At 40.3% G+C, this 25,937-nt stretch overlaps 1 protein-coding gene across 8 annotated transcripts in view; it reads left to right on the top strand.

Annotated features, from left to right (window-relative positions):
• Positions 1-25,937, top strand: part of LOC136836301 (E3 ubiquitin-protein ligase TRIM33-like) — a 313,581-nt gene that overhangs the window by 265,612 nt on the left and 22,032 nt on the right. For all 8 annotated transcript variants that reach the window (XM_067100414.1, XM_067100413.1, XM_067100412.1 and 5 more), the window contains 2 exons: positions 15,982-16,085; positions 22,906-23,142. In XM_067100414.1, coding sequence (XP_066956515.1) covers positions 15,982-16,085; positions 22,906-23,142 — 341 coding nt within the window. The remainder of the gene's footprint in view (positions 1-15,981; positions 16,086-22,905; positions 23,143-25,937) is intronic.

The raw sequence follows: 25,937 nt of genomic DNA, 5'->3' as shown, positions 1-25,937 counted from the left end.
CAAACAAATTAGAAAACAGTTTTGTGATTTGGATGAATACAGTAAACCCCCATATTCGCGGTCTCACGATTCGCAGACTCGTATTTACGGATTTCTCTTTGGAATGTATCTACCCGTTATTTGCGGAAAATTTGCCCATTCACGGTATTTTTCACTGAGAAATATTCACTAAATACTGTACTGTATTTTCATCTCATTTTTATGACTAAGGACTTTTTGTGATAAAAATATTAAAATACTCAGGTAATGCTCGAGTTACAATAATTCACCTTATGATAATTCGATTTTGCAGTGGGGTAAGCAGTTAATACCGGTACGACAATATTATTTATAAAATATTTTTAAATTTCACGCGGGCGCAGGCAGCAGCATAATCAGGCAGTGAGAGAGACCAAATAGAATGGACAACTTTTCCTCCCTCTCTTTATCTCATCTTCTAGTTAAAAAAGTAAAAGAGAATGATAAAAGTATTGTTAGTAACGTTATACTCTTGCATAAATGCGTACAGCCATAAACAACTAACCAAGAAACTGTTGTTTTGCTTATAACTGAATTGGATAACAACACCCGTTTACCTGGTATTTCAACCATCGTACGCTAATAAACAATTACTGTAGGTTATGGCGCAAACGACGTTAAATAGAATAGGACTTATATATTTTTACATTATACCCTTATTCGGTATGGATAAAAGGTCATCAAGGAAATACACTGCTAAATTTAAGCTGCAAGCTGTGGCTGAAGCTGAGAAAACAATGTTCAAGCTGCTAATGACTATACTGTAAATTATTGTGCATCAGCAACGTAGATGAAACTCAATTGCAATTAAAATAGGAGAGAAAGTATTTTAATCAAAACTACTGGGCATGAAAGAACACACTACTTCTATTTTTACGCCAATAAACAATAAATATGTAAAGCTCGTATTATGATGAAATAAAGTGAAAATAGCGAATGGACTCTTGAATTTTATTTATACAAAACAAACGCCCCCAAACAGCCTTCGTCATCTATTAACAAAAGTAATAGATAAATTTATTTCACAACGAGACGTATTTTAGTTATATATCGACTTAAAAATACTTCGTATAACGAAAAATAACCTTGCCCCTTATAAATAAAGTATCCAGACTCTAAAGATTCATTTACGCTAACTAGAAGCAAGAAAAGCTCTCAGAACTGAGTTATTGTGGTGAAATAAACACCGCATAACATTTCCAAACCAAAACATTGATCACTATGATCGCAATTTATAATACAAAAGTAATATAAGAATACATACAATATTATTGGATACAGTGAATTAAGGCATAGCATTTTAAAAGATCCATGGAAAAGAAGCATATTCGTTATGTTGACGTTTGTATAATACGATATGTGAATACATAGTACAGTATAATGTAGGCTATGCTACCGTGTATGTATACAATACAGTATACTATAGTGTAGGCAAAACTAATTCTTGTTTGTTATTTAATTTCTCTTTGTACTGAATTATCTTAAGTCACTTTGCATGAACCTCCAGAATTAACTGATATTAATAATTACTATACTGTGTATGTAAATAGTATATTTTTTAGTGTAGGCTAGGTTATCATATATGTATTCATGGTACCGAATACCATAGTGTAGGCTAGGCAATGTTCGAGATATGTTTTGGCATTTCTTACGTTTTTACCAACAAAAGATTTTTTTTTTTTTTTTAACCTAACCCTATCGTAAGTAGGATAATACCTGTATAAGCATTTTTAGTTTGTTTTGTGTGTGCTTGAACTATCAAAATAGGCAACTCTAAGTGTTTTTAGAAGGGTTCTAAGTATTCGCTGGTTTTAGCTATTTGCGGGGGGGGGCGGTTGGTACGTATCCCCCACCAATGCAGGGGCTTTACTATATTACTCTAACATAAAACAAGGTTTGATGTAAGAAAAGTCTGTTTTTGGTAGCTGCTGTGAGTTCTCAAAGGGAAAATTCAGCCTAGAGTACTTTCAGAATTCTGGAAGGAAATCATGAATAGTATCAAGGATGACCCCAAGAGAGTGTAACTTCTTTGAGGACTCGCTAGTGAGCATCAGCATAGAGATGCCATCCATGATTCCCAAGAGAAATTCAGGTGTCCTGGATATGGAATCGGATGTGATATGTAAAATTGCTCATCCTTTAAACTAGGGGATTGAGAGGCTGCACAGTCTGACCAGGCAGATAGGATTCTCACCAAAAATCTTAGGTCATGGGAACTGGGAACAAGGTAATAAAAAACCTAAGCCCAAAAAGAATTTGAAACAGTTGCCTAGATCCCCCGTTGAAATCAGAATGAATAATGAGAGGTAGCCCAGTCTCCCAGAGCTCCGACTGGTAACAATTGAGACCAGGTCAAATAATAAAACCTTAAATCAGAATGTAGTATGGGCACCAATATTTGCCCCTGAGAATGATACTGAAACCTTTGGCGAGACACCTCAATGTGCATCCTTTCACCAGATGGAAAGTACCTCATTAATGAAAGGAAAACTGATTAAGATTGAGCATATAGAATTTTGGGATAGAGTGGCCTTTCTTTATACTGAATGGTGCTTGGTCCCTCCTTCAGCAGGAATTCAGAACTGTTGAAGGAGAGAGTTATCCTTCCTAATAATATAGCATTGAAAAAGCCAAATGGAAGCAACCATATTAATGAAAGCCATAGAAGTAACGTTTATCCATTTTAATGAAAAATATAGTATGTACAACAATAATTTTACAGAACCAGTAACCTCTGTGGGAGCCATCAGCCTCCTATCTCTTCACATTTGAAACAATCAGTCATGTGAAGATGGAATTTCAAAATTTTGTGATGACTGGAAAATGAGAGTTTATGGCAGCAAGAAAGCCATTTGTTCTCCACCATCCCAGTATCTGATAGTGCTACAATGGAATGAGCAACTTTGTCCTCCCTTATGAGAGGGAAAAAGCTTCCATTGTACATTGTTACCCAGCAGTTTGGACCCCTATGAGAAAAATCTTTGGACAGTCATGGGTGAATTTTACGCTAGGCTCCACCCATTTAAAGAGCTTCCAGTGTCTCCCAGAACAATGTTCACTGCAGTAGCCAAAGACTTAAGTGGACCCTATTGAAAACACACTACGACTTTCTGGAGTGTCGCATTAAGGCTTGAAAGGAAGTATGTATTGATGGGCTCAAACATTTCGCTCCCCAATGTAACCTCCCTATTGCTTTCTTCCCTTATCTGTTGGAAGCCTCTTTGAAGAGCGTTGTCTACAATTCATTGAATGAGCCCAACAACAGAATTGCATAATATATATACTGTTCTTGAAAAAGGGGAATCAGGAAACAATACCCTTGAGAGTTTCCTCTTCCTTAGCCTAAGAAAGTTTGGTGTGAATCAGAGCTGCATAAGCCTCCAGTCACTACTAAAGGACCCCTTTGACAACAGAAGAAAGGAGAACAATACCATTAGCACCCCTTTCAAAGCAAACAAGGCACTCCTACCAGGGGAAAGAAAAATCAACTTATGGACTTCATTTTAAGAGAGGAAGTGAAGCCCAATAGGACTTGCATGGTAGGGGTTGCCTTGTACAGCATAACATGCAGTGGAAGTCCTCCCCTTGGAGAGACTGTAATTTTCAGTGGTCTAGGGTAGAGACAGTCTCACCCTCCCCTACCTCTAAAGTAGTTTTTCAAAAATCAAACCCTTTTAAAAAGGGGCCATAGAGAAAGATGGCTTATTTGCCACCACTCTTTAGCGTCCCCAAGAATCATTCCTCCAAACGAAGGGTGATCCTTGACCCGTCGAATCTGAACAAGCATGTTTGCATGGATTTTTATATATACAGGCGGTCCCCGTTTCTGACGGGGTTCCGTTCTTGCGCTTGTCGTAACCCTCAAGCGGAACATTGTCGAAAATTCAAAAATCATAAAAACCTTACTTTTAATGCTCTGGGTGCATTGAAAGCGATGTAAACTGCATTATTAATGAGTTTTACATCAAAAAAAAAAATTATGATTATTCTGCCATTTTGGCCATATTTCTTTTTATATAATACTGTCGTAAGCCAGGAAATAATTTTGATGAATTATTTTACAGGACCGTCGTAAAACCGGGACTGCCTGTAAATTTGATGGCTAAAAATGATGGAATTTAACTGGTGGCCTACCTAGGTGATTGGTTAATCAGGGGAGCCACCAGAGAAGTGCTAACAACACCTGAGAGTGGTAGTTGGCAGACTCCAGTCAAAGGTTTCTTAACAGAAACAAATCCTACCTTACATTCAGCAGACTTTTTCTGAGGCTGGGACTTTGTTGGGTGACTCTTCACAGCCAGCTCTCTCTTCTCAAAGCACTCAGACCAGAATAAGGAAGGACCTGAGAAGATTCCTTGCACAGCCCAGCTTTTCCAGACGACAATTGCAACAAAGTCTAGGCCTGTTACAGTTTGGGCCCATGGTAGAGCTAATCCTGAGATTGTGACTGTAGAGGATTTAAACAGGCTTTAGGATCACTTTCATGTGAGATTGGGAAGATACTCTGTCTGTGTGGACCAGGAAGAGGTCTCTGGCAAACAGGCTGATTTGACTCTACCGTTTATATGAGTGATAATATATATGGATGCCTCCTTGACAGGTTGGGGAGGCCACTGGGAGGATCGTCACTTAAGGGGAAGATGGTCATCTGTTTTGAGGGAGTGTCATAGCTTCCTGGGGTTACTGGATGTCTTTTCATCTCAGAAGACTGAAACCTCTAAAAGGGACTCACATTTTGTTCATCCTAGACGATATGACTGCATTGTCTATACAGTAAACCCCTCGTGTTTGCGGGGATGCGTACCGTACCCCCAAGCAAATAGCTAAAATATGCGAATACTTAGGACCCCTCTAAAAACACTTGGAACTGCCCATTTTGATAGTTTAAACACAAAAAAACTCTAAAAATGCTTATACCTGAATATTTTAACAGTTTTATCACAAAAAGTGCATTTGGTCATGAAAATACTGTAATTAGTGAATATTTCTCAGTGAAAAATACCGCAAGTGGGTGAATTTTCCACGAATAATGGGTATATACGTTCCACAGAGAAATCCATGAATACGTAAGTCCGCGAATAGTGAGGCCACAAATATGGGAGGTTTACTGTTTATATCAAGAGGTCAGGCTCATGCTGACCTCCTCTCAAGTCAGTCATTGTTAACATGCTTCCACATCTGGAAGTGGATTGGTTTGCCACATACGAGAACCATCAACTTCCAGTGTATGTGTCTCTGAATTGGGACATTCAGGCAATAGCAAGAGATACATTCCTACAAGACTGGAACGAATGATGGACAATATGCCTTTTTCTTTCATTGTCCCAGATTTTGGAAACTTTGAACAATCTACAGTGCTTGCTTTCAATGGAACCACTTGCTTAGTAGCCCTGAATCAGCCAAACAGTCGTTGGTTCCTTATTTCTTCAACAATGCCTTGTGTTGTTTTATCCCAGCCAGGAGGAGGGGAAGTTGTCTACTCATCCTCCTTTCTGAGCCGTGACCTTTGCATGTGGATTTTTAAATCTAGTCTATCATGAAGATTATTTGCCTAACATTGCTAGGTACCTAGTGTGAAAGCTAAGGACTTCATCCATCCAACATACCAGTCCATATGGAAAATGTTGTTAGTGTACCTCTACACTGAGAGCCCAGTTGAAATCTGTTGAAATAGTTTGACATTTTATTATCTTTTGAGGTCTTAAGTGCCCTGCTATTTCAACAACCATGGCATATAAGGCAGCATTGGTGGAACCCTCACCTGAAGGTTTCAGAATTTATTCTAGTATAGAAACTGTTAATTCCATCCTCCAGTCTTTGACCTTTGCTCCTGTAGTCTTTCCCATTACCTGGTCCCTGAATAAGGTTCATAGACTACTGTCATCCCCTCATTGCATGGGCCCAATACAACTACAACTCAAGTGCTGCAAAAGGCGGTCTTCTTGACTGCTTTGCCATCAAGAGCTTGTATTAGCGTACTGGGCTCTCTTAGACAAGGACAATATTTCACCACTCATACATTGTCATTTGCTGTGTCTCCTGGCCCATCATTCCTGGCCAAGAATGAGGCCCATTTTAAAGGAAAATTCTCCTTTTCTGATAAAGGAACTTGGTATTTCTCATAGAATATTATGCTCAGGTCAAGCACTTAAGGTTTACCTAGATGTCACTGCAAACATCCCAGATGGTCCTGTTTTTCCTACACCCTAGCACAAACAAGCCACTCTCTACATGGGCTGAGAATTATTTTAGTGGTTCTCATTAAAAAGGCAGACCCTCAATTTTTTCCTATGTCGCATGACAACCAAAAGGTGAGTACATGATAACTTTCTTAGGACATGTTTCCTTCAAGGAAGTCTTCAGGTATGGAGTGGTTATTAGAGGTGGTATTCCTGAACTGGTGAAGGCACAATAATCTTGCAGCCAGACCCAACATATTAGGTAAGTCACTGTAGAACCCCAAGGGATAATTCATTTATAGGTTCGTGTGTTTCCTGTTCTTTATTGCCAAATTGAATGAGTATCCAGAATAAAGAAAACTGTAGATGACTTGTGACTTTACCTTGTATAAAAAACTCCTGAAACACCATTGCCATGAGAATGGTGGTCATGCTGAAATATTGCTGGGGAAGGTGTAATAATCTCTCAGCCAGACCCAACATAATTAAGTAAGTCACCATTGAACCACATAGAATAACACAGCCAGGCCCCGGGTTATGACAGGCTGGGTTTACAATTTTCTGAGCTTATGACGCTCTTCAGATATATTCATCAAAAATTATTTCCCAGGTTATAACGCATGTTTCAGGTTTCTGACGCTGATCGGACGGAAGAAATATGGCTCCAAAAGGGCAGAATGATAAAAATTTGGAGGTTTTTAATAATTAAACGTAAGGTTCTCTTATGATTTTCAACAATATTTCGGGTCATGACGATTTTCGGCTTACAACATGGTGTCAGAACGGAACTCCATCGTGAATGGGGGACTGCCTGTACATATATTGGTACATATATTGTTTCCTGTTCTTTATTGCCAAACCCTGTGGGTATCTGGAGTAAAGAAAATGGTTAATAAACTGTAACTATTCTTTGAACCAAAAATTGATCTGGGTTGTATGGATTTATTTATTATGAGCCAAGCCATTTCATCACCTGTCAATTTCTTTTGTAAGCTCCTTTGAGGATGAACAGCAGCTACTCTATAAAAAAAACAGGTTGCAACATAGGAAAAACCTATTTTTGGTAGCTTCTGTGAGTCCTCAAACCCACCCACTTTCCCTGACTAAAAGGCATGGGACTGGGGTGAACATTCATTGCACAGACCTGGTGTGTAGTGAGGAAGATGGCTGAAATACGCTGTTGTCACGTGTGCAAAGTATACCTTAGTTTAACCAGACCACTGAGCTGATTAACAGCTCTTCTAGGGCTGGCCCGAAGGATTAGATTTATTTTACGTGGCTAAGAACCAATTGGTTACCTAGAAATGGGACCTACAGCTTATTGTGGAATCCAAACCACTTTATAACGAGAAATGAATTTCTATCACTAGAAATAAATTACTCTAATTCTTCATTGGCCGGTCGGAGAATCGAACGTGGGCCCAGCAGAGTGCTTGCCAAGAACAATACCAACCCATCCAATGAGGAACTGTCACGTGTGCAAGTGGGACAAAGAGCTGGGGCAGTCATTGTCGGACAGGAGATAGAGCCCTCCTGTCCTGAATCCTTTATAGTTTATCACTGTGCAAACATGCACTATTCTGGCTGAGACCAACTATAAAGAGAATTCTTTGTAATTTGTTAGTTTTATGGAGCCCTGTGGTGACCATGAAAATGTAACTCCTTTGAGGACTCAGAGCTGCTACCAAAAATAGGGTTTTCCTATGTCAAAACCTTTTATGTTAGTATTGTAGTATATTAGTGATTGTTGACAAAAATTTATCCACCTTCTCTCCAGTTACATCTATTTAGTGAAGTACAGATGGACCCTAACTTGTGTAGATCTTCATGTGTAAACTCAGACATAAATATCTGACATACAGATAATGCAGCAGAGTGAGTGTGCCCAATTTGCCTGTGACTGCCTCAGTTCCTACATATTTACAGTTGTGTACACCTTATGTCTATGTACAGATATTCTTTTTTATCATAGAGTTTGTATAATTTGTATGATTGTGTGAGTTACCTTTGGCTGGTAAAGAAGTCCATGTGGTGCAATAGAAACCTTTCATAAATGTTTAAATGTTAGTTTTTTGGAAACCAAGGTGAAAAGGGTGTTTAACTATGAAAGTGTTGAGAGCTTATGTTTCATTGCCAACTTTGTTACTCTGTCTGTTCTGAATTCCATTGTGAAGGATGCAATATACATCAATGAATATGCAGAATGAAGCAGTAATTATGACCATGGAACAGAACAGCAGGTAAAAAGTTAGATGGAAAATTTCTTAACCATTCGAATGTAAGACGAGCTCACCAGAGCGTAATTGTAACAGTTAACAGAAGGCAAAAGCATTCAGACAATTTCAAAAGAGGCTGCAAGTGGAGACTCCCAAGCTGCAAAAGAGTGTTTGTAATGACTTGAAGGAAGTCATTGATGGAGGGGCCTATCTGGATGAATCAGATTTATTTTCTCTCATGACCACACAGATCTGTGGAGACTGGTAGTTGTCATATGCTATCCAACCCCCTTCCAAAGGCAACCACTGTCTTAAGGAGTGGGACAAACCTTAGCTCAGACAGATTTCGAATCTTCGTTCAACAAAGTGTATTCAAAAGTGCACTTTTTCTTCTGGGGGAGGTCCCTTAGCCTTCATTAAATGGCTTTCAGCAAGGTAGTGGAGCTTCTCTAGGAAAGTAGGCTTACAGGTTGTATACTATGCCCAAGAGTGACCTGAGCATAACAGCAATACTGTAGAAGGTAACTTTTCTTTTGTCCTGTAGCTGAAGCCTTGCAACATTTTAATCTTATGTCAAGGTCATGAGCTTCTCAAGCAGTAACTAATTTTGTCTGTGAACCAAGGCTTTTGTACTCTGAAATGAGATCCTGGAATACATTTCCCAGGAAAGAAATGATGTCTCCTTGGTTGAAAGCATTGAAGAGGCTCACAAGCTTGCTTGGCAGAAATGCATGGGAAAGGTAAAAGATGAAGCCTTCACTCATCATTATGTCAGCAAACCCTCCTGCATTCTAAGGCAACAACAAATTAACACTCCCCGTTCATTTCTAATTAAATAAAAACAGTTCTTGCTGTCATTATAAAAGACTTCTTTGCAAGTTTCCATAATATAGAACAACACATGAGCACAGTTCACCCATGTTGACAACATTAGTCTGTGTGTTTGGAGGTTTGTGTCCTCAGTACTTATCTCTGTCCTGCAGTTGATGGACCAGAGTCCGCGAGATTTAATAAATGGATGTATGGTAATTGAGTTTAAGAAAGGATAATTTCATATAAGTAACTTACCAAGTAATTACATAGCTATAGTTTTAACCTTGCACGGCAGCCCTTTATTTAAAAATCGTGGTAGCACTTTGATAGTTAGTGTAGGTGACAAGCCCAGCCCTCTCAATGGGAGTGTTGGAATGACTTAGCTGGTAGCGCCATTCTGTTTTTGCCATGCTCTTGAGTAACATCAGGGGTTTGATGCAGTTTTGTTTACTGATTTTCGGTTGTGTGGCTGGATTTTGGTGAAGTAGTATCGCTTATTTGAGTTGCCATCAGGCTTTAATAGCTTTCAGGATAATTTTTTTTAGTTCTATGGTTGTTGTTATGTCTGATTCAAGTTCACCTAGTTTCTCTATTGTAGCAAAAGTTTCAAAACCAGATTAATCAAATCTTCATAGGATTCTTATACAAATTGCAGTAAATGTAGTGGGCAGAAATATAGTAGGGAGAAAACTTTTGCTAAATGTAATGATTAGCAAGAGTAGAAGGTACTTAATCTCAACTAGACAAGTTAGAGAGGGATAAGAAAAGGAAAGTTGCCTGTAGAGCCTAGAATGAGCTTCCTTTAGCCTAGTATTCTACCCTAGCCTAGGTTAGAAGATAGCTCTGCTATTCCTTCTTCCTGTCTTCCCAGTTTTTCTCCTGCTTCTAACCCTCCTACTTTTAATCCACCTACTCCCATGCCTGGCTCCCTCACTTCCGAACCCGATGCCATTGCCAGTCTAGAGTTTAGGTTTGACAAGAAAATTATCCTACTAGTGAATACAGTGGTGGAGTTACGTGCGTCACTGAAGGCGTTTATGGGAAAACATGTTCAGATGGTGCCACTTCCCTCAAAGGGACAAGTGATAGTGTTGTGCAAGTGGAGGAGGTGACTGCTCATCCCCTCGGTTCTCTTAGACCAAGGTCACTGTCCTGCTCCCCTCAACCTGGGAGAAGACATACCGAAAGTCCAACGGAGGCCAAGGGCGTTGGCCCACGGGTAGTTGCTCCCCCCCCCCAGTCAAACCTGTTGCTCGTTCTCAGGTATCAGCAGACAGCCACTGGAAAGGCGTCTTGACAGAAAAAAGTGTTAGCAAGTGGAGGAGGTGGCTTCTCGTCCCACCAGTTCTTTGCTCCCCTGAACCTGAGAGAATACATGCTGGAAGTCCAAGGAAGGCCGGTGGGGTTTTCCCAAGGGTTGCTGCCCCCTCAGTCAAACCTGTTGCCATTGGAAAGACGTCTTGGATGTGCACCAGTTGTCATCCAACCCCCAAGTCTCCAGCCCGGACTTGGAAGCATCGCAAGAACTTTCTAGATTCGCCTCGTCCATTGAAGAAGCATGCAGGTGATGCTGGCCGCTCTACTCCGCAGTCCAGTTAGCGGTTTAAGGAGCCAGGCGCAGTCCTCAACCTTCCTGCAGCACATGGGACAGTCCAGAGTATTTCCCTCCTGAGCGTACTTCTGGTGGGTGCCAGTATTTGGCTCCCAAGCACCCAATGATCCCTCTCAGGTGCTCATTGTCTTCGTTCAAGCACCCATCTCATCAAGTGTCCGGCACCAGCTCCCGAGCACCCGGTGCCAATACTTCAGTATCAATCTATTGCTCGGAGCGCCAAGCACCCAGTGCCAGCTCCCAAGTGCTCAGCGCCAGCTCCCAAGCACCCGGCACCAGCTACTGAGCGCCGGGTGCCAACTCTTCAGTATCAGTCTACCTCTCGGAGCATCAAGCACCCACTTCCGACCGTGTATCCCCTACCCTATGCAGCTCTCTTTCAATATTTGTGGGCGAGCTGTCCATGCCTTTTTTGGCTCCAGCTAGCCCCTGGTCTCACCTACCTTGACCTTCCTGATGAGGAGCCATCCAGGTGACAGACCTAGGCTCCCCACAATGGTGCTTTCCCTATCTTCTAGGGAGGCACTCAAGGAAATTGCAGTTTGGTTTTCTGCTAAGAGGGACCAAGATAAAGCTTCCTTCGTCTTTCCTCCCTCATGCTTAATCCGTAGGAGTTTTCTTTCCTATGCCACTAGGGAAGGTCCTCCTTCCTGACACTCGGCGTTTTCATCGGCGAAAATTGTTTTTCGTCGGCAGAACTTGACCTCCTTGTCAAAGACCTCTTTGAGTTTTTTGAAGTTTTCAGTTTCTTGGACTGGATGGTTAGAGCGCTAGCCAAGAAGATTGAAGATTGCATGATTCAGTTGGAGACTTCGCCTCAGACTGGCTAGGAGTCTTTTCTCGCGCAGGCAAGACCATCAGGGATGGCTCTCTTGAACTTGTGGCTCTTTTCTCTATGGAGGTCTTGAAGAAATGAGATTTTTTGTGCTCCCATTCCACAAAAGGAATCACTCAGGCCCAGAAATCGGACCTCCAATAGTAGTTGACATAGGATCTTCTGGCGGGCGCATTCTTCCAACACCCCAAGGATTCGTCCACATTTGTTCCTAAGACGGTCTCTCTTCTCCAGTTGAAGAAGTTGAGGACATCAACTCAGAGGGCTTCTACTGTACTGACGTTTGGTTGTGGTACCCAAATCATTATGGTTTGCAGACCATTCCTCAACATAAGTGCCCTCATTCTTTGTCCAACAGACGAAGTTCAGGTGGAGACGAACCAGTCGGTCCATTCATCCATTCACCAGGGCGATTAGATGATAACCATGGATATGCAGGATGCATGCTTCCACTTCCCCATCCATCAGGACTCCAGGAAGTATCTAAGGTTTGTCCTCCAGGACACTCTGAGGTGCCGCCCAAATGTTGGGTGCCCAGTGCCAGCTCCCAGGCACCTGGCACCAGCTATATCTTCCAGTTTCGGACTCTTTGCTTTGGCCTCTTACGGCACCTCAAGTGTTCATATGAGCCCTCACTCCAGTAGCTAAATGATTTCATTTAATAGGCATAAACGTCAGTCTATATCTGGGCAACTTGCCTCTTCGATCCCCTTCAAGGGAAAAGTGCACGAAGGACTTGAACATCACCTCCTGCAAGAACTGGGAATTATCATCTACCTTCAGAAGCCTCAGTTGGCCCCGACACAAGGGATTCTCTATTTGGGGATGATTCTCAATTCTCAGACTTCTTGGGCTTTTTCATCCCTCAAGAGAATCACCAACTGCCTCAAGATGATCCACAGCTTTCTCGCCCTCTCATCTTGTTTGGCCCATCAATGGACGAGCCTACTAGGGACTCTGGCGTCCATGGACACATTCATCAAGCTGTGCAGACTCCACATGAGAGTCCTCCAGTTCTACCTAAAAGCCAACTGGGATAGGAAAACCCAGCCAGACTCTGTTGTGTTTCCCATCACTCAGGAAATCACATCAGACTTCCAGTTGAGCCCCAACATAGATTTATACTCAGACGCCTCAGATCTAGGTTGGGAAGCCCTTCTGGGAAGTCAGGAAGTTTCCAGGACATGGTCCCCAGAAGAATGGAACCTTCATGTCAATATCAGGGAGTTAAGGCCATTCATCTAGGTCTTCCGCACTGACATGTATCCAAAAGCAGGGCGGTAATCATTCCTGTTCTTTCTGCCAGGCAGCAAAGGATCTTCTCTTATAGGCAGACCAAAATTGAATGATGCTGGTCACTCACTTTATTCAAGGGAAACTGAACTTTCTGGCAGACGAACTGAGCTGTCGGAAGCAGGCCCTTCCCACTGAGTGGACCTTGAATCCCATGGTCTGTCTCGACTTTTGGAGATTACGGGGCAAACCAATGTGGACCTGTTTGCCACCTCAAGAAACCATCGTCTTTCTTCTGTGCCCCGTTTTGGCCCATAAAGGAGTGGTTCCTGGGCCTACAGCTTTTGGTGGACTTCCTAAGGCTACTTCCCCAAAAAACCATGACTACTCAGACAACTTCACTTCAAGAGATACCACCAAAGGTTGTCCATTTTTGCTCCGACAGGCTTCAGACTGTCAGAAAGCTGGTCAGAGCAAAAGTCTTTTCAAGAGCAGTTGTGGAAGCTTTGCAAGATGCAGACGACAATCTTCTTGTGATGTCTACCAAGCAAAGTGGACAGTTTTTCATAGATGGTGTCTCAGACATAATGTCTTGTCTTCTGAGACATCTTTGACGCAAATAGTGGACTTTCTCCCCTATCTGAGAGGACCTTTAGAGGTCTATCCTCCTCCACCATTAAAAGGTATCAAGCTATGCTTAGCTCGGTTTTTATGCATAGAGGTCTGGACCTGTCCTCAAACCCAGATCCTAATGACCTCATCAAGTCATTCGACACTTCTAAGCAGAAGACGACTGATCTGGTTTCCTGGAACCTAGACATAGTGCTAAAGTGGCTCACAGGCCCTCTTTTCGAACCCTTTGGTTCCACTTCCCTAAAGGACTTCATTCAGAAGAGACACTTCCCCGTGGCTTTGACGACTGTCAAGGGTGTAAGTGAACTGCAAGCTATTGACAAGAGGGTAGGCTTCTCCCAAGGAGATGCAGTGTGCGCTATTACCCTAGGTTTCCTAGCCAAGAATGAGGACCCATCCAATCCCTGGCCTCGTTCCTTCCACCTTAAGAGTTTAATGGATATCCTGGACTCGGAGGAAGAGGAAAGGGTTCTTTGCCCCATCAGAGCCCTAAGATATTATCTGTGAAGGACCGGGAAGATCATAGGGCCATCCAGCAACCTCTGGTGTTCTGTCAAGAATCCTTCTTGTCCTCTTTTGAAGAGCACATTGTCGTTCTTCCTAAGGGACTAGGTTTCCGAAGAGTATTCTCAGTTTCAGGAAGACAATTTGCCTTCATTCAAAGTGAAAGCACATGAAGTCTGAGCAGTCACTACCTCTCTCACTTTCAAACATAATTTGTCCCTTTTATCCATTCTTTAGTTCTTGGAGGTGCTAATCGATCTTTGTGTCTCACTACTTCAGAGAAGTCGAAACAGTGTTTGAGAATTGCAGTACCGTGGGGCCATTATCAGTGGCTGGCATGGTATTAGGGGAAGAAGCATACGAAGCATTTTCTCTCAACTCCATCTCTTAGCCTTGATGTTGGGTATCAAGTTTTGGGGAGCCGGGGGGTACTTTGTACCTGGAGTGCCCACCAGTCTTAATGGATGGGTAGAGGATTTTTGTCAGTATAGGTGACAGTGTTGTCTGGTTGTTTTTTTATTGGTACTGCGCCCAGGGCAAGGGCACTTGATGTGTGTGTCTTGTCAGCGATCAGGCCTACCCTCCATTGCAGGACTCCCACTTATGTAGAGGCGACCCTCAGCTCAACCGCCACACCACTACAGATTAACATGAGAGCACCAACCAGAGGCAGAATTCACCTGCAGTAGCTCTCTTACCAGGTAAGGAAACGACAAGCATTGTTTCAATGCTAGCCATCCTTTCTATTTCAAAGCCATTATCACACCTTAATGTTTTGGGGTAGAATGTCTATTTATCCCACCCCCTATCAGGTTGGGATTCAGCTATGTAATTACTTGGTAAGTTACTTAAATGAAAATATTTTCATAATAAAATTAGGTTTCATATATACTTCCCAAGTAATTACAGAATCAGAGCCCTCCCACCTCCCCTCTAATGGACATAAGGGCACAAACAGAATGACGCTACCGGCTAAGTTGCTCCAACACTCCCGTTAAGTGGGTGGGCTTGTCACCTACACCAACTATCAAAGTGCTACCGTGATTTTTAAATAAAAGGCTGCTGCAAGAGGTCAAAACTATAGCTATATAATTACTTGGTAATTATATATGAAACTTAATTTTATGATGAAAATATCATGTTGCTGATTGTGAACTACATGAAGGACGTTAAGAACTATAATGTTTTACAACAAAGAAAAGGGAATAAGCAGTCATGACAGTTAATCTTTTTCATTCTTGATTTGGACCATGATGTTTTCCCATTTTCATTTCCAGAATATTATTACAGATGCCTTTTCTTGTAGGAAATAAATTTAAAGAGAATAGAGCCACAATTCAAATGACTTGAGTAGTCACAAGAAGGGCAGTTTAGCCCCAGGTATTATATGTCAGTTGGTGACATCTGTTGGTTGTGCTACTTGATGTAAAGTCACTTGCTTCTTACCTTCCTCATTACCAAGTGAATGTTTGTCAAATAACTCTCCTGCTTCAAATATTGACTTGCCAAGAGTGCTACATGAAATTGTACTAAAGCAGTACTGTATTTTTAATATATTAATTTATGTAATATAGCATATTATTTTTATTTTTATCATTTGATATAACACCACACTGTACTGTACAGATGCAACATTGGATATTCCTGTAGTGTTTGTTGTTTCACTTTAACTGCTTTATTATTTAGTGTGCCTTAGGTGGAGGGTATGATATAGCATACATAAGTTTTGAATTGCTTAGCGTTTAGTGGAACAATCCATCTACACAAGTTGGGGAATGTCTGTGAAAGAGTTTACTTTGTCTTTGGTGATACACAAGGGTTTTGTAACTTGTATCCATGTTGTCTGCTCCTCATAACCTCATTGTTTCTTTAAGCCTGTCGTATTTTATTGATAATATTTTGGATTTAATTGTGATAAGAGATATTTTCTCTCTACAGGTAAAGGCATGTCCTGGAAGAAAGATCCCAATGATCCAAATGAGGACTGGTGTGCTGTATGTTGGGATGGTGGGGACTTAATATGCTGTGATTTTTGTCCAAAGGTTTGTTTACATGCTCTGTGAATAAAATAGCTAGTTTTTAAACTTTACATTGCATTATTACATAGCCCAGTCTTAATATAGTTTATGACATGAGTGTAATGAGGCATAGATTTTATGATTTTCCAAGTTTTAATCAAAAGCAAAGATCATTCTTCAAATGGAACCCTTAAAATTGTTAACAGAATTCTCATATTTATATAAATGTGGGTATCCCCTCAGATATATTGAAAAAGTATTTTTATAATAAAACACTGTGTAAACCCATGTGTCATAAATAGCCCTATTTTTAGCAGATTGTTTCCCAGCCACACAAACTTGATTGATCATGAAACATGAAAGATTTCATCGCACATGACTTAATTGTTCCTTGTGTCAACATCACTTGAGAAGAGAGTGGGGAAAGGTGGGGGCCACTAGTCAGTAGATTTGTAGAACAAGTTGTTTTATTGTAAGAACATTGGTTGTTGCAAGCAGTGTTTATACAATAAAACACAATTTAGAAGGAGATTGGTGATGAAGTTGCATTCAAAGAGAAGACCATAGTGTACATCCAGACTGAAAGGTCTGAGTTTAGAGTAATAATTATGGACTGGAGACCCTGTAAAGTGATGGGTATGTAGTTGTAGTCAGAAATGGCAATGAATATGTAACAGAAGTCAGAAATTTCAGCCATGACATTCACAAAATATGAGGCATGATTGCAGGTACTCCTGGAAATGTAGGAAGAATGTTATTGTGAAGGTAGTTGGCCCAGATCCCCTTTAGAGATTTATCTCTTTTAGATAGAGTTGTTTGTGGTGGTTGGTTTCAGTTTCCTAATACTATCAGTTATGACTTGGACCATCGATGGATGGTCTCTCATGTGTCACTTTTACATAAGTAGTATATCAACAGAGATCTTTCACATTCACAATTGTTCCTTGATCGCCATTACCTGCTGAGAGCAACCAGATTCATTGAACAGCAGCACCAATAAGCAGTAAATGTGCCTCGCTGTCAAACTTCTCAGTTCCAGAGGTCCTTTATTGGAACAGCTTTCCAGAGGATGTAGTGCAATTGGAACTTTAGAAGTTTAGAAGTTTAAGCAAAGATACAGTGTAAATTTATTACTACGTTAATACTGTTCTACTTGCATTTTAGTACATTTTTATGTATTAATTCTTTTTTTCTTTTTGCAAGTAGGATCTCTTCCTACAGTATTTCCCTTTACTTCCTCTTACTTCTACCTAATGAACACCATATTCTTTGGAAGCTTGAATTTCAAGTCAGTGGCCCCTGTGGCCTTGTTCCATGCGAATAGGTTTTATCTTTTGAATATAATAATAATAATAGTTGGTAGAAAATGCCCCTCCATGTGTAGTAAACAAGTATGAAAAGACTTAGGATACCTTCTTGTAAATAAACTCTTAAAAAGGCATTTTGACAAGGTCAAGTGCCTGCTGTAAGCATGGCGGAGAGCTCCAAGTTGAACGTTTAAGTCAAGGAAGATGAGGGGACTCACGCCTCATGAAAGTTGGTTATGAGTTGAAAGAGGTCCTCCTGTGCAGTGTCCAAGTAAGGCCGTAAACAAACATACTGAAGTTGATATGTAATCAGTTATTTCAAGGCCAAAAGAATGAACTGCTGAGAAGACAGCTGGAATGCTTGGGTCCATTGAAGATAGTCCTGATGGCCCCCACTCGAGAGAAAAGATATCCTTCATCTAAAGAGAGGCAAGAAAGTGATAGCAGAGGAGTCCAAGAACAACCCACATCCTTAAAGATTAAGTCTTGACTCTGAACTCAAACACAAATTAAAGACAAACTGGTAGAATGAGGTCTTCACTAAACAGGGCAATGAAGTGCGCACACATGCTTCAAGGAGGAGTGACTCAAGAAACAGTGTTGTGAGGGTCAGATCCACTAAAGAAGTATCTGTAAAGGGCTTCTGGTGAGGCTGTGTAGTGGCTGAGTCAAGTCTTGACTTGGGGGATTAACCATAATCCCAGGAATTGACTGGGCAAATATGGTCATGCAGGAGAAAGACTGAAAAGAAAGCAATTTATGGCTTCAATAAGTGAGGGGAGAGTTTCTTAACATCTTCAGGCAAACGAAGAAGTCTGCTGGTATAAAAACAGAATTGTCAGTGAATGAGTATCCCCATTTGTTGCATCAAGTAATTAACTGTGCCTACTTGCCACAGTAATGAGGAGTGGTAGAGGTTCAGCAAGAGATGATGGTATTTGCTACTGCGACATATGAAAAACTATCGGAGACAAATCCAATTTCAATAAGATCTTTCTCGGAAGTTCAAATGAGGGAAGAGCATACTTATCTAGACTGCCCCAGGCTTGGAGCATGGTATCAAGACTCAGACAGGGTCCAGGTGTGGAGGACAGTGCAGCGGTAGTCTAGCACTGAACAATATGGCAAACAGATCCAGTAAGGGCATCCTTCATACCTGCCAGAAAGTCTTACAGGCGTACAAAATTAAGGGATCACTCTGAAGGAAGAATCTAATAGACCCTGCTGAGGGCATCTGCCAACATGTTGCAAAGTTAATGTAACAGTCCTTTGGTACAATGATTATATTCTTCTCTACCCAAACAAAGGTCTTGACTGCCAGAAGAAAAAGGTATTCCTACCTGGTATGTCCTTGATTCTGCAGGTAAGTGATGATGGTAATGTTGATGGCCATGACCCTAACTCAGTGACCCAGCTTAGATGCTCAAGAATGTTTAGAGGTTTGATAATACAGCCGAGAGTTGAAGGACTCATGTGCATGTGTCATTCCTTTCTTGATATGATGCATTTTGGCTTAGAACCCAAGAGATGAGTGTCCCACCTCTTGTTTGAAGTGCCTGAAGTCATCAACATGAGCTGGCTGATGTTGCCAGGAGTACATGTGGAACCAACTGTGAGGAAGTAACCTCTCCAGTGACACCAGATGGCCTATTAGCACTCGATAAGATTTGATCATAGGCCAAGGAGGACAAAAAAAATTTGGAATGGTATTCCGTAGACAATGAATCCTGTCAACTATATTGCATTTTCGCTTGAACTTGTGAAGTTCCAATTGCATGACATCGTCTGGGAGGCTGTTCCACAGTCCAACGGTGTGGGAAATAAAGGACCTCTGGAACTGAGAAATTCGACAGCGAGGCACATTCACTGCATACTGGTGCTGCTGTTCAGTGAATTCAGTTGCTCTCGGCAGATGGAGGGGATCAGGGATTACTTGTGAATGTTAAAGATCTCTGTTGAAATACAACTTTTTCATGAAAAAGTGACAATTAAGAGATCATCTGTCGATAGTCCAAGTCATAACTTCTACTATTAGGAAACAGAAACCCACCACCGCAAACCATTCTATATAAAAGAAATAAATCTCTGGGAGAAGCAGACATCCACACCAGAGAACAGTATTCCTATAAAGGAAATACAATGACCTAAAACAGGTCTGTCAACTCTCCCAGAAAGAAGCCAACTCTAGGCAGTCATTATGTACTTACAAAGCCAGTGAGCTTTAGCAACCACAAGTGGATATAAAGCCAGGGAACGTACTAGAAAGCAGGTAAATTGGAATATTGAAGGATATGTCCTTCAGGTTCAGAGAAGCTATGAAGTACCTTCTGTATACCTATGCCCCAATAGACTCTACATTCTCTATCTAGCAGGGAGTAAAACAGTAAAACTTAAGATGCCAAATTTATAATTAGTCTCCAGACTCCTAAAGCTCTTGGAAAAAGAAAAAGTTGGCTGCAAAATTGCATCTTCTCTAGTTTAATATATTTGATGGCCTCCTTCTGCAACAGAGAGCTAGCATCTCTGGATCAAAGTGGTAAGACTCAAAGGCAGTTGGTTGAGACTGTGAAGGAGGACTTGTGTTAAAGAACTGGCAATGTTAACCACAGTAGAGAATATAGAACCTGATGGTTTCCCAAGCCCTCCAAAACTGTTGAAGACTGGCTGTGACTGGAGGGATGGAGACATTGGAGCATCATCTCTTTGGACTACCTCTACTTAGCAACTTGGAGCTGCATGGCTGTTAGGTTGTTTGGTGCTGGTTAGGCAAATAAGGACTACTTGTCATTGGAACATGAGGGCTGGGATCATTGCAGAATGTAAGACTTCCGATGCCAGTTTGAAGAGAACTGATGCCTATAAGGAGACTTCAGTCAAGGAGCAGGCCTGGCAAAACAGGATGATAAGATTCAAGCCCCAGGTTAAGAATGATAACCCTTGTAGCAGTAGAGGTAAGCTTCTCTCCCAACTCATGAACCAAGTTCCCAGGAAAAAGTTCCAGAGGTATATGGTCGGAAATGCTTAAGGAATGAAATTCTACTGAAGAAAGCAATCCATAGAGGTCCTGGAAAACTTCATCCCTTGCATTTATCAGCATATAGTACAGAGCAAAAGTGAAGAACTGAACAACATTCAAGGAAAAAGATGAGGCAACAAGCTTAGGCTGCATCTCATGTGGAAGGAACCACCTTCTGGCAGTAAGTTTGGCACCACCAAGTACCCATTCATAGCAATTCCGTAGTGCTAAACTCTACTACCAATGTCTCTCACGTCTGTCTCCAACTCCATGCAGTAGGGTGGATGTGGAGTAAAAGAGGCTGGAGCACCCTTATTGATTGACAGCATGGCAAAGAAAAGGCAGCCTAACCTTTTGAGTAGCAGCCTTAGATTTAATAAAATTTTCAGAGGCATTACTCAGTGTCATATGTATCTATCTATCAGTCAATCATAGCCTCACCTGGAACTGTAGTCCTTCATATGCAGCAAGGTGACAGTAAAATCCCTTCTATAGTAACAAGGTGAGCCCGCAGTGAAGGAGACTTCTAAAGAAGAAAGGCTGCTTCAAGTGAAAAGATAGGGATTGAGACCCGAGAAAACCTGAGTTTTCCTACTTTGGAAGCTCTTGACATGAGGGGGAGGCATTGAGGACATGGAAGCCTCATCATGACAAAACTTGAGTCTTTGCAGCATGGCACAACAAGATGAGGAGTCAAATGAAACAATACCCTAAGCCTTGGACACATTATGTTGTAAGACCACTTCTCAGCATAAAGAAACCACTGAATTATAGATGCCCCAGGCCTTAGACATTTTGTTTGCATAAGGCCACTTCATAGCATAAAGAAACCACAGAACAGATCACACACATGCCAAAAAGTTTCTGTGGAGAACACTGTGTGTCTTTAAAAGAAGGGCAATTGATCAGATGCAGATCCCTGTCTAAAGAAGACTTGAAAGTGAAAGACTTTCCCACAAGTAACAAGGAATGGTACAAATTATGAAGTGGAATAAAGAATTTACCACAAAATCAAATACAATTAATTTACAGTACTAAAAAATGTCTTTAAAGTACCATTAATAATGTTATGAAAATATATTTGATTAACAGGCCAGGAACAAAAACAGAGACCTCAAGGTTAGCATTACTAAAAAGAACAATTACATAAAATAATTCATCAGAACTAGAATGAAAAAATGCCAAAAGATATGAAAATTAATATTTGTACACAGCTACACTGAACAGGGACATTAATGGCATAATGTCAAATTGAAGAAAGTTTCAGAAATTTGTTAATGAATATTACAGAACATTAACTGAAGGTATTTCATGATCCATAAAGTGTTGAATCCCAGCAAGGTCAATGAACAAGAAATCCTGGAAATCAGATTATGAAACTTACTCGTGCAGTACAGCACAGTACAAGCAAAGGACTTGAGTAATGTAATTGTTGCAAGTAAGCCACCAGGAAAGAAGGCTGAACCCCCAAAATTAGATGGTAATATTCTCATAACTACAGGAAACATTCTAGAAGTAATAAAGAAGTGAATGGCTGAATGAAAATGAATGGCATGTCACAAAAATAGAACAAGCAAAGCATTCTTAGGAGAGGAAAGCATCAGACACTTGCCCAAAGAGAAGCTGCACAGAGGAATGAACAGGACACGAGCATTGTCTGGGCATGTGCAATGGGGTCTTTTATCTTTAAAGATCTTATAAAATTGGTGTGGCTAGGTAAGTGAGGCTACATATGATTAATGAACTTGTATGAGTAAACTAATTATTTGCATTAGTTTATCACATGAACAAACTATTTTTGCATTAGTTTATCACTAGTTAGTGTATCCCATTGCATTGGCATAAGTTACATGGAACTAGAGGTGCATTTTGAATGTTAGTTATTGTTTCCCCTCATTTTGATAAGAATACAGTACAGTACAAAAATTACTAATAAAAAATTTTATAATTGTCTTTTATTTGTAGATATATATGTACATTTCAGTTTCAAACTAGGACCTGAAAAATATTCTCTGTGAGTGTATTGGGGGCTATTTAAAGTGGTACTTTGAAATTATAACATAAAATTGAAAAAGAACACAATTTATTTTCCACAGGTTTATTATAGGCATTTAAAGTGGTACTTTAGATTTATAACATATGAAAAAGGAAAACTAATTTTTTTGCTCGGAAGTTTTTTGAACTATTTAAAGTGGTCCTTTAAATTTATGACATATTTGAAAATGGAACACAAATTATTTGCAGAGAGGCTTATTATGGACTATTTAAAGTTGTACTTTGAATTTATAACATATTTAAAAAAGGGAAAAAGTTTTTGCACAGCATTTTATGATACTCTGTACCTGGGAATTTGCACCTATTGTCATTTGGATTTGCTATGCTGTATAAAGATTATATTACTGTATTTTAGAAGAGATGTTACTTTGAGGTACCTCTGATTTTTTTTCCTGGCTTATATTCTTGTATTCTTCAGTTGTTGTTATTTTCTACGTTCTTTGCATCAAAATATGTTTTTTACCAGGTATTCCATGTCCACTGCCACATTCCTACACTCACGCAGTTCCCCACTGAAAATGAAAAATGGCAGTGTATGCTTTGTACAGATATGGAGAGTTTGCAGTTTTTAGAACCCAGTGAAAAAGGGAAAAGAAAAATGGGGTTGGCATCCCGTGATATAAAAATAGCCCAGCGAATTTTGTTGGAGTTATATTGTAACTATGAAGCATCACAACCTTTCAGGGAACTCGTTGACAGGGAGGTGAGTGATATTTCTGTCATAATTGTTATTGATAGTATAATAAGATGCTGAGTAAGGTCCCAGATCTTTAATGTAATTAGTTTACTTTCAGCCTGAATTTGTACCTGATCTAGTTCTTCATCCATGTCCTGTCTCCATGATTCTTTATGGCTTCTTGTTGGTCTTCATCTTGCTATTTCCCTACTTATTACAAGTCTGACTGACTGCTCATCTCCCATTCTCATCTCATGCCCAAACCATTGTAGTCTATGGATCTAAGTATATATTTTCTCAGCCTCTAGACCAAATGTCTGGAAGCACTTTTTTTTTTTTTTTTGTAAAATGATCTCTAACCAGTTCCAGCGATGAATCCTGGTATTTTCTTATTACGTCCCTTCAGAATTTTCTCTATTTTCTATGTAAGCACCTATAAATCTATTGTAAATAGCAGGTCAGCCATTATAGATTTTAGCTCGTACTGTTACTAGTAGGAAGTAACATGACAAAGACCAGTAGAGAGGCCCAAAAAGTTTAGGAGAGAGGATTAAAGTGAAAACCTAGACTAGGTAGGAAATCAAGTGGAAAGTGCTCAAGATGGGCAGAAGAGGACTTATTGCATGGAAAATTTTTCATAAGAACATAAAGGGAAGGAATGCCTTTATTTATCAGTGGGCTAGCAATGTATGTCATTTTCATCCAGGGTATTGCTTCTCCTTTTTTAATGATGTCCCAATATTTGCTTGCTTGACAATCCAGTGTGTCACCAAAGTATCAGAAGCATTCTTGTATGGTCTCCTCCTCCTTTTGTTTACTCTTTCTGTACTTTTCTCATGCATGTCTTGCTTAGAAGGATTTCATGAAATAGTTGATGCTATTGCTTAGTCCTTTTTGATGTAGGTGCAAATTATATTGTATGTCATACCCATTTCATGAAGACTGGACAGTGCATATTTTCTCTACATTTTATGGAGGGTGAAGGGATGCAGTTTCATTGTGTAAGTGTAAGCACAAAATTATCTTTATTTACCGCTCAAATTAGTGTCCCTTATAACTCAAGAGTATATCGTTACTAACAATACTTTTATTGTTCTGTTACTTTTTTAATTAGAAGATGGGATAAAGAGTTGGAGGAAGAGAAGGTGGTCTATTGTAATTTTGTCTCTCTTGATGCCTGATTGTACGCTGCTGCCTGCGCCCACATGAAATTTAAAAATATTTTTTTAAATATTGTCGTATCGGTATTACAGTAATTGCGTACCCCATTGCAAAATCAAATTGTCGTAAGGTAAACTATCGTAACTCGAGCACTACCTGAGTATTTTAATAGTTTTATCACAAAAAGTGCATTTAGTCAAGAAAATGAGATGAAAATACAGTAATTGGTGAATATTTTTCAGTGAAAAATACCGTGAATGGGCAAATTTGTAGCAAATAATGTGTATATATGTTACATAGAGAAATCCGCGAATAGGTGAGTCCGTGAATCGTGAGACCGCGAATACGGGGGGTTTACTGTAGTATTGTGTGTTGTATAAGTACTGTATTGGATTTTATGAATCTACATACCTCCTAACACACATGAAACACTACTTTGTTGGTTATTCATAGCTTAGAGAAAGGTAATGCATTCTCAACATGTTGATTCTTCCTTGGTAATTCAAATAATTCAGTGGTTTATTTTCTAGATTCCATTGCAGGTATGGAGAAGTTAATAGTGCCATTATGATTCGGCAGTCAAACAAGGCAGTGACATTTAAAATGGTTTTGAAGTCTTCTTCTTCTTTCAGCCATATTAGTCCCACTGTATAGCAGGGTCAGCCGCTCGAGTCAACTTTCTCCATCTATTTCTATTCCTTGCATCTTCTCCCCCAGTCCCACCTCACCCATATCCCTCCTCACCACATCCATCCATCTGATCTGTTGACGCCCCACATTCCTCCTCCCCATCACTGGCATGTTCTTAGCTCTCTTGATTGGTTCCACCTCCTCTCTTCTTATTACATGGCCATAGTATCTCAAACAAGCTTCCCTAGCCTTCTCCTTTACATTACATATACCACACATTCTTCTCATATCTTGACTCTCCCTCCTTTCTAGTAGTGATATTCCAGCAATCCATCTCACCATCCTCATCTCAGTTCTTTCTAACAGTCCCTCCTCTTTCCTCTTAAGTGCCCAGGTTTCTGCCCCATATAATAGTACAGGCCTGATATCTGTCTTATAAATTGTCATTTTGAGCTTTAATGGCATTCTCATGTCTAAAACAACTCAAGTTCCTTCTCTCCATTTTCACCATGCTTCTTTCACTCTCTGTCTCACTGCCTTCTCAGTACTTCCCTCTTCTGCTATTATTGATCCCAGATAGTTAAATTCATTGTTCTGCTTTAGCACTGTACCATCTTCCACTTGAATGTTTACTTCTTCATGTCCTTCTCTACTACTAGTCATTAGCTCTGTCTTTGCAATGTTCACTTTAAATCCTTTCCTTTCTAGGGCTCCTTTCCATGCTAAAAACCTTTCTTGCAGTTCTTCTTCTGTGTCTGCTATAATGACTAAATCATCAGCAAACAACAGATCCCGCCATTCATTGTTGTTCCCTAATTCTGATGTCAGTGTGTCTATAACGACGAGGAATAAGAATGGACTCAGAGCTGATCCCTGATGGAGGCCCATCTCCACAGGGAATATCTCAGTCTCCCCATATTTTGTTTGTACAGTAGTTCTTGCACCCTCATACATCATCTTCACTAACCTTACCAACTTCTCTGGTACTCCTCTCTTTCTCAAACACCAATAGACTACTCTTCTTGGTACCC

Source organism: Macrobrachium rosenbergii, chromosome 56 (assembly GCF_040412425.1).
Source record: "Macrobrachium rosenbergii isolate ZJJX-2024 chromosome 56, ASM4041242v1, whole genome shotgun sequence".
Classification (NCBI taxonomy): Eukaryota; Metazoa; Arthropoda; class Malacostraca; order Decapoda; family Palaemonidae; genus Macrobrachium; species Macrobrachium rosenbergii.
The sequence above is the reverse complement of the archived record's forward strand: the minus strand, read 5'-3'. Positions and strand labels throughout refer to the sequence as shown.